Here is a 9,745-nt window from a genome sequence, read left to right as displayed (position 1 = left end):
GCTCGGTTTGCATTTGGTAGTAAGATACAAGCGTATCGTTCGTTATACTTGAGGTACACATTACCTTTTCATTTACTCTTTTATGGCTTGACAGTGTCTCGGCAAGAATCGGGTTACACAATTAAACCTGCCTTAATTCTTCGCCCCAGTTACGTTTCGGCAAACGAACTAGATTATATACTGAATTGTGTCAAGTTGGAATAGGACGCATCTAGCAATCATAAAAGTATTTCGATGTGTAACAGCACGCAACAGTCAACTCCGTGGAGTCCGGCAAAATACTTCATTGGCAGGAGGTTCGCAAAGAAATTCAGAAACCTGGACGCACCTGGGCACAGCTGCAAAGTTGACGATACAATAGTCAGCGCACCCTGCAGCTTGTAGTAGCAAAACGCTTCGTCCCTCAACACGTGGCTGCCAATGCGTTTCTTTGCTAAAATAGTCTCAGATATTCTTATGCAAGGGTATGGCACAGAAACACCTTTTTGTGACAATCTTGTTGGTTGCTTCTCTGGAATTATCGAATTTTCAGAAGCACAAATTATCGTCGGCTGGCTTTAAATCTTTGAACATCAGAAAGGTAAATATATTCAATTATATCGTAATCTATGTTATATTTGCAATACTTCGAAGTCAACGAATCTCGCATTTCAAAATTAACAATAGAGAAGAGCTAAACGTTGTATCTTTTTGCTAGTTTCTTAAAGCACGATTGCTGGTAAACGTGGCTGAATGCATTAAGTGACGTCTGCGAATCGTGCTTAAAACCGGAGTGCCGTGTCTTAGTGAGCCACACTTTTCGGCGCAAGCGCAACTACGGCAAGCGCTGCGCTGCGGTCAATCTTCGTGGAAATTTGGTTGATGTGACATCGCTTCACCTCTGTAGAGCACACGTGGCTTGCACCAAGCCACCGTTTCGCTGCGAGTTAGGAGGCATGCTTTATATTTTTGCCTAAAAATTCTTTCCTTGCCAACAATTGCTAATTGGTGCATCAGAAAAAAAGCATAATGCGGACCACTAAATGCTGCATTATATGGTACAGAGGGTCCCGCTACGAAGCTCCGAGGGTATGAAGCCGAGCCCAGATCATGCACTTTATTTGGTTGTTGTTTGTGTACCTGGTGCAAAAAAGGTACTTAGCTGTGCTAAGTGTACCTGGCATCATTTTTCTTCGCCTTCTCGAATGTGTTAAACTGCCGATCAGCAGGAGCGACGTAGTACGTTAACTTTTCAGGAAACATTTGTGTCGCACGATGCGCTGGTTAGAATGTTCTCGGTGGAGTTTTGCATTCTGAAAAACAGCGGTCTTTGGTATGCCCTATTTTGAGAGCACATGCAGCTTTCTAGTCGAACTCACCACTCAGATATGGCTGGCCCTTGCTGCTGCTGTTGTTTTGCCGAATCGCTCATGCAGACATCACTCACATAACGAATAGGCTTATATGTAACTTCGTGTTTACTACGTATGAATATGTACCGCTTGCTCATTATGTTCTGTACAGAATCATGCAGTGAAAAAAAAATTGTACATAAACAACCTGAGTGCAACACATACGCCTTCAAGCCTATGCTTCATATACAAAGCGAATCTTTCTCGAGCCACCTTGGTCGGTTCTGACAGGGTAATTCTTGTCGCCAGCGCTGATCGGATAGATTGAAATGGTTTTAGGATTAGTTACAGCGAAGACGACCATATATTCGCGTACGCGTGGACAAAAATACTGCAAGTAGGCGAGTTATCGCTTGCCGGCTGTTTGATTTCCGGCACAAAGGGGGAAAAGAAATCGTGGTGCCCGCATCTTATTCCACATTTGACGTCGCTGTTATGGATAGTGAAGTTGCTCGAGTATTCAATCGCGCTTTCGAGGGGAGGATGTATCACTGACTTGCATGCTTATCGAAGTTCGACATTGCGTTATATATAGTGCCAGCAGTGGCGGGAATGCTGTGTTGTTAGTGCAGATGGCGTTAGCTTGGCATTCATTACCGACAATTGGTTGCCGGCCCTGACAAGCAATCGGCTATCCAGCGCTCGCCTTAGAGCTTGTCCTGGTCTTGCGGAGAAGCATGCATAAATACGGTAGTAAATACTGGTTTTTCTCGCGTAGGTGAACCAGACGAAGCTCGCACACAGTCTAATCCCACAACATAAAATATCTGTCGCAGTTCTTGCAGATGAAGACGGAGCACGTGTTCTCTGTGGTCTTCCACATTTTAAATGAATATCATTAAACAAATAACGGCTTCTTGTCGGAGCACTGCTGGATCAACGGGTGACAGCTGATGCGTGTTTGCTTTTGAATCATAAGGGTTAATTACCGGCGCGCCTTTGGTGGCCCTTTGGGTATGGTGCGCGGACTGCTCGCTGCTGCTGGCCCGTTCATGGGGGCCGGATTTAGCGCGATGAGACACTGTCCCAATGAAATGCCAGAGAAACAGCTATTCCAGCTGTGGACGATTTGGAACATGTATCAAGGGAGTACGTCGCGAAGGTAGCTCTTGCAAAAGAGCGAAGTGAACCAGACTTGTTAGATAGGAGCACCAGTGCAGAGTTCAATCAGTCCGAAAAGTGCGCTAAATCACAACGCAGGCAGGTCAGTACCGTTATGGACTGCTTCCAGGTATGCGCAAAAAATTGTTGCATTGTTCTGAAGTGTTTGAAGCTATGCGCCAGTCGAAGTAGCTATAATAGGAATAATTTAACAGCAAATCATTCAGACTGTGCGGTTGAGATGACAATCGTGACAGACGATAATAATTCCGCTCAGCCCGAGATGAGAGCGGAAGGCTCGGAAATGGGCCCTATAATGCACGCTAAGAGGCGTCGCATAGTCAGGAGCGCTAAACCCTGTGGAGAGCGCAGTGAAAGAGTTTGAAATACGCGTGTATTACTTGAAATGTTTCTGGTCAGAGCGCGTCCGAAACGGCGGAGGAGAAAGGAAAACAAAGGGCGTTCAGCGCGATAGTAGACAAAGGTCAGGGGGCCATTATATTCCCCCTTGTTCGGTTCTTTTCTAGGTGTGACTTGTAGGACACATGAGAGCGAGGCGGTAAGCCGATGCGAAGTGGTCATACGAGGACGTGGAATTGCAGTGCGATACCTTGAAGGCAGGTTGCCTGTAGGTAGAGCGTCGGGTGTCTGCAGCGAGGGGATTGACCTACGTGCCCTTTGTATTCTCTCAGTGACAAGACCAGCTTTCAGACCGCGCCCGCCTCGAGTTCGGCGATATGACGCAACCCTACGCTAATCGGAACGAAAAGCGGCGATGCAGGTTTTGTGGAAACACTTCGTTTCTTTATTTTAAGTGTTTTGTTAAACGATTTGCGATATCCAAGACTAGAGATCCTTTCGATAAGCACGTTTCGAGCTTGGTTTAGATTGTTTGTTTAAGAGCCTCGTCGATATTCTGCAACAGATGGTTTGCACGCGCATAGGTTATTGAAACTTTCTTTTCTCGATGTGTCGTTCTTTTTTTAACAGATAGGCTTTAAAGGGACACTAAAGGGAAACAGGAAGTTCAGCTGGAATAAAAGAGGGACCTTCAGGAATGCATGCAGTTTTTGTGGGGTGCAAAATTATGAGTTATTAGCGGAGAAATTCGTAAACAAAGACCAAATATATCTTCCTAAATTTCTCTCACCCCAGATTTCGCGCTGAAGCAGTGTCGACACAGATTTTATTGCTCTCAGCGAATCATAGGGTGCCATGATACGCCACCGCTTGCGTAAACGGCCGACGCGCTGGCTGCATCATGGCTGTATGGCCGCTGCGTTTGCGTTTGCCGCGACGGATACCGTTGCTGCCGCTGAACCTTGCAACGAAGAGCTACTGCATTTCAGCGATATTCAGTGGAAAGGAGCGCGAAATTATCCTCTGTCCTCGAGCGGTAGGTGTTTCCGCGTGCGATGGCGGTCAGCCACTGGCCGCGCCGGCGGAAAGCAGAGCCTCGTTTTCGTCGACGGGCGAGGCGTCCTGTCCGCCAGGCGACGATGTTCCCGACAGAACAAGCGTAGAAAGTTGCGCGCGTACTCGGTAAGCTTTCTTTCGTGGCTTTATTTGATGACATTCAGCACTCACCGAGCCGCCAGTTTGCTGCTTAGGGGGTTTGATGAAGGCCGCATTGAGGGAACAGCTGCTCGAGAAAGGACTGGCCTCTGGGGCACGCCAATATACTTTCCGAGGGCAGGATTATATACATAATCCGAGGGCGAGAAATGCAGAGAGCACACCATCGGTTTCTCTGGCGCTTTTGCCGTTTTATCATCGGCAGAGCACTGAGCCATCGCGAACGCCGGGGTTCATCGCGCGGCACCACATGAAAGGACACAATCGGGTCAACACTGCCGCTGTCCCTGAGCAAGCAGCCTTGGACCATTTATACAGCCCTCAACACTACACACACGAGGCATTTTCTGGCTGTTTCCAGTGCAGTCAACGTTTTTCGAGATACGCAACACGCAACCAAACACTGCAACACTGTAGAGCGGAAGAGGCGCTGCGCGATGATGCATGGAGCATAAACACAACTACGAAACTATCTCGACCGGATGTAGCGCCATGCCATTTCTTCATATTTATTTAATTTTGCGCTAAACTTGTTCTTCCTCCCTTGAAACGGTTTAAAAAGTGGGAAAATGCGGTTTATGTAGGTTTACGGTGTATTTCATTTTGTGTTTTATTACCTGCGATAAATCGCTCTCGACCAATCGGGACCGGGTTGCGTTTGTGATCTGTGACGTCACCAACGTGTAGGGCGGGAAATACGAAGGAGCATGAGCACCTATCCTTAAAGTTTTCGCTTTTTCCTTGCTTATTAAACCTCTGTTTACAGTAAGAATGGTATGACTGTGATGGTGAACGGATTATCTACCATTTATGCTCAACTTCCGGTTTCTCTTTAGTGTTCCTTTAACAGATAGGTGTGCGATACGCTTGAAACGTCAAGTGCAGGTTATTTGCTTGAAGCCTGTAGTGGCTCGCTTGATTATCAGTTCACTTTTCGGAGGTGTTTGCGAGATTTTTCCTTGAACGTAAAACGAGGAATTTCGAGGTGCCGTTTAAAAAAAAATTTCACAGTTTCGCCCTAAGGGCGAAGCAATGAATGCGATAGCAACACAGCAATGTCACACGAAGTAAGGTGAGCGGCCTTGGTAGCAATATGAATTGTAGTAAACATGAGCTGATTAAGTAAGCAGGTGTGCTGCGGCGTAAGTAGACCGACATGAAGAGAGACTCGATGACCACGAGAAAGCGCGTGTGAAACGGAGGTGTTGATGAGAAGCGCTTCCCACGGGCAGCGCGTGCGCAGGGACACACCTGTAGCGCTGCACTGCCGATCCGGGCAGCATTGCATGTGTAGCGTGCGTTGGAAAATGTGGCCCGACTATAACTAGCTGAATGAACAAGCGTGGTGTGAGCGCGCACAAACAAACATGAATCGATCACACTGAATGACTGCAGACAACGACCGTCAAAACTCTGGCAGCAAGCGGATACGCCGCAGCGGCGAAGGTACGTGCGGTCTATCGCTTCAACGGAAACTGAGCGGCGAATGCACGGCGCAAAAGGTCAGAGCCGTGTGGAGATAAGAGACGGTGCGAGCGAGCGACGAGCGCGGTTGTTGGCAGAGTGTAAGTGCGCCCCCCCCCCCCCCCCCCCCCTTGCCGCTCTCTCCGGCGCTGGCTTCCCGCTTCCTTGCTTGCGCGTGGGAGATTGAGTGCGTTCGCTCTCCGTGATAGCGCGCGTCCCCGCACGCTTCCGCTCGGGCATACGGCACGCGGCGAAGATTTTATCTATAGGGAACCTCACGGCGACGGCGACGGCGCCGACAACGGCGACGCCGACGGCAGAAATCCGGTTGAAGTGTCCATATAATTGCTATCGCAATAAAAGAAAGTGTACTTGTGGTGATCACGCTACATTGGAGGCTGAGTCGAGCAGAACGGTGCAACGTCATGGGCGGGATATTGAGAGCAATTAGACGATTATGATTCGTCACGAGAAAACCATCAGATTCCCTAGTCTAGTCGTCTAGGGAAGACGACTGCTTTAAAAGCGGGCACCTTTGATTCAGTGACTGTTTCCTTGCGTGTCCTGATGTGTGCTCGTACATGTAGTGAGCTCAGACATTCAAAGTGATTCTACATGGAGCGGGCTTCCATATATGGAGCCAGTGTTCATAATGTAAAAAAAGTTGTCGCAGTTTCACCTGAAAGGCGAAGCATCAATTGCGATAGCAAACTTGTAGAGAGCTATACGGAGTAATGATATTAGCTTTATCAGCTGTATAAACTTGGACATGCAGCAGCATCGGCAACACGCAGAACTGTTGTCGACGCCATCTGCGTTTTGCCCGCGTTCGCTCAAAATGCGTGCGGCGTTGATGACTGTTGCCGGAGCCTCTGATATAAATAGGCACTGCGTGCCGCAGCTAAACGTCGCCTCCCTTCCCTGCCCCTCCCCCACGGCCTCTCCCTCGTCGGAAGAAGGCGCGTTTGCTCTACATACATGGTGATTGTGAAGGAGAACAGAGACGCCTACTTCTGCAGCCCTTAAGCGAGCACGGCGCAGAACGCGCGTTTGTTCTCCGCCGTGCGTTCACTCCCCGTGAAAGACGCGCCCCTCACGCCCTTTCACTCGCACATACAGCGTTCGGCGCGCGGCGACGATTTCTTCTCCAAATGACGTCATACGGAACCTCACGGCGACGGCGACGGCGACGGCGACGCCGACGGCAGAAATCTGCTTTTGAGTGTCCATATAATTGCTATCGCAATAATAAACGCTTTTTCTTTCGCTCCTACTCCCGGACGTACTAATCTCTATGTTTGGAGGTTTGCTGGCCTAAATTTTGCCAAGAGCCGCAGCACTGTAAAAAATCTGTATCTCCCAACACGCCACCTAGCTCGCAAATAGAGGGAGGGAGCTGACTCTTGCAAGGCGTGCGTCCGGCGCTCGATACATGCCTGTTTTTTCTCCTACCAGGACGGTGCCGACACTGTGAGAGGCAACCTCAGGGCCACAGGCCTAAATGTGCCAATACGAACAAAAAAATGCCAACCGGCACCGACGGTGGCATGCACGACCATTCATGATTGCACTAGTTGGGCTTCTCGGCGTCTGTAACTTCCGGGCTCTCACCATTGTTTCTGCCGCGTCACAAAAAATATCTGCTATTGAGGCACTTGTAATCTCGCCTAAAGCGTCTCCTGCAGGTATATATTTTGCGCTGGAATATTCACACAAGTGACAGAAAGTGAGAGGCCTAAAGGACAGATGAATGAAAGAGGAGATCTACGCACAGAAACATATGTACCGACTATCCTGTATTTACACTTTATTGCAAGTAAATATAAATTTTTATTCGCGTCGGAACCCTCCTATTCAATTTTAACTCATATGAAGTCACCGGTAACATCCTGTTGGTAGCCAAAAAATTACACGAAGGATTGACTTCTTAAAAATTGCCCGGGGTGAAAAAATGCAAATAACCAATGTTTTCCTGCAAGTACAGAACGCCGCGTAATATGAAAAATATCATGTGACTGCACACACCTACAACCAAAACATTGGAGCCGTCAAACAACATCAGAGCGAAAGCCAGCTGTTCATCTGTTACTGGACCGATCTGCGGTGATTACGGCACCCGAAAAGTGTCCCCGGCGAATTTTGCTTATGGCGATTTCGGAAATGCGCGGCCCTGAACAGCGAGCCTGAGCTGAACCATAGAGTGTCCTGCAATAATTACTCGGAACTCTCGCATTGCAATTTCTCAGCCATCATGGAAATGATGGGTAGTAAATTAATTTCTCTAATCATTGGGCTCGGGGATTCAGACATTCTTGTGGCTTAGTTTTATTACGCTTTATCTGGATTCACTGTCCCAAATTTCTGCGCAATCTATACATTCCTCATTGCTGAAGACTCTGCGAACGCGGACAATAGCTACTGTAGTGAAGACGAATGCCCGGTGCTGCAGACACATCGCCAGTAGTCCGGGAGGCGCAAGCTAGAGATTGCCTGACCTGCTCTGGTTGAGACACGCTGCCTGCTGCTCCCTTGTCCTGTATTCACATTAGTTTCTGGTGATGGTGCTGCGGTTTTCCCCCCAACTTGGAATTACACACCAGAACTCTGCCATCTGTCATGCCTGACGACCCCAGCCCGACATCCCCACTGGAACCTCCAGCTATCGTATGTGCCGTTGCACAGCGTCAGCGGGATCCTCACATCTTCAGCGGCACCGATGAGAAAGACGTTGGAGATTGGCTGGAATCATATGAGCGCGCCAGCACCACCAACAAGTGGGACGATCCCCTCAAGCTTGGCAACGCGATCTTCTATTTATCGGGTGTCGCCTAGCTGTGGTTCAAAAATCACGAAGCCGATCTACGCACGTGGGCTAGCTTCAAAACAAGCATCGCAGATTTTTTTGAGCGCGCAAACTTCGCGCTGAACAACGCCTACAAAGCCGATCCCAGGAAACTGGTGAAACGTTCACCAGCTACATAGAGGACATCGTCGACCTCTGTGGGCGTGTCAGCCCTACGATGGCGGAGGCGGACAAGGTACGTCACATCATGAAGGGCATTTCCGACGATGCCTTTCATATACTGCTGTCCAAAAACCCAGGCACTGTTTCTCAGGTCGTTGAGCTTTGCCAGAGTTTCGACGAGCTCTGCAGACAGCGTCTTCTCACGCGGCACCCACCTGTGTCCGACGAAACCCTGGCGAGCATGACCGCGGCTCCTGAGATGGACTCTCTGCTTTGCCAGATAAAAGAGTTCGTCCGTGCTGAGGTCGCTCGTCAGCTTTCGCTGCTGTCCTCAGCCACGCCAGCCACCTCGCCTTTGTAGGCCAACCTTCGCCAGGTCATCCACGAGCAAGTGTGCGCAGCTCTCTCTTCTGCCCGCGAGACTCCGCCAGTGCCGACTGCCGTTGCTTTTCCCGAGGTGACTGCTCCTCTCAGCTATGCCGAGGCTCTCGCGCGGCCACTACCTCAGACCTTTGCGCCATTCCCATCAGTCGTGCCAGTGCGTCCAGCCCCTCACTTCGTTCAGCCGCGGTACCCCACAGCATTGGACAATGGCGCACTCCTGACAACCGGCCAATATGTTTTGCGTGTGGTCTACCTGGCCACGTTGCACGATTTTGCCGTCGCCACGCAACATTCTACCGCCGAAGCTTCGACAATGAACCATACGTTTCACTGTCCCGGTCGTCCTCGACGTCTCAGAACCCTGGCCAGATGTCTTCCTACTCGGACCACCACCCTCTTGTTGACCGCCGTTCGCGATCGCCTCGACGCCGCTCGCTTTCGCCGATGCGTCGTCGTCCTTCTACGCCAGAACGGGAAAACTAATCACCGCAGTTCCAGAGGCAAGAACTGCGTCACCCACGAACAGACCAAGGCCTCTCCCTTCTCCGAATAATGTTATTGATGTATTTGTGGATGGGGTCGCTGCACTCGCCCTCGTTGACACTAGTGCCGCAATTTCAGTTGTTAGTGTCAAACTTTGCCGTTCACTCAGAAAAGTTACGACCCCATTGTCAAAAGTACCCCTTCGTACTGCTAGCGCCGACCGCATGACGCCTGCAGCAGCGTGTACTGCTCGCGTTGTGATCAACGGCCTCCTCTACATCGTCTAATTTTTGCTGCTGTGTTCTTGTTCCCACAATGCTATTTTGGGTTGGGACTTCCTTTCCGCTAATAAGGCCGTCATCGGCTGTTCTCGTGCTCAAGT

General features: G+C 49.6%; 1 protein-coding gene across 2 annotated transcripts in view; it reads left to right on the top strand.

Moving 5' to 3' along the window:
* The first annotated feature begins 283 nt into the window (after positions 1-283).
* Positions 284-9,745, top strand: part of LOC119459646 (uncharacterized) — a 30,577-nt gene continuing 21,115 nt past the window's right edge. The window contains exon 1 of one of the 2 annotated variants that reach the window (XM_049671024.1): positions 284-580. In XM_049671024.1, coding sequence (XP_049526981.1) covers positions 467-580 — 114 coding nt within the window. In that variant the 5' untranslated portion in view covers positions 284-466. The remainder of the gene's footprint in view (positions 581-9,745) is intronic. The other variant, XM_037721322.2, reaches the window with a different exon arrangement.

The sequence above is a fragment of the Dermacentor silvarum genome, chromosome 7 (genome assembly GCF_013339745.2).
Source record: "Dermacentor silvarum isolate Dsil-2018 chromosome 7, BIME_Dsil_1.4, whole genome shotgun sequence".
NCBI classification, from domain to species: domain Eukaryota; kingdom Metazoa; phylum Arthropoda; class Arachnida; order Ixodida; family Ixodidae; genus Dermacentor; species Dermacentor silvarum.
Note: the sequence above shows the minus strand (reverse complement) of the source record. Positions and strands in the feature narration are given on the sequence as shown.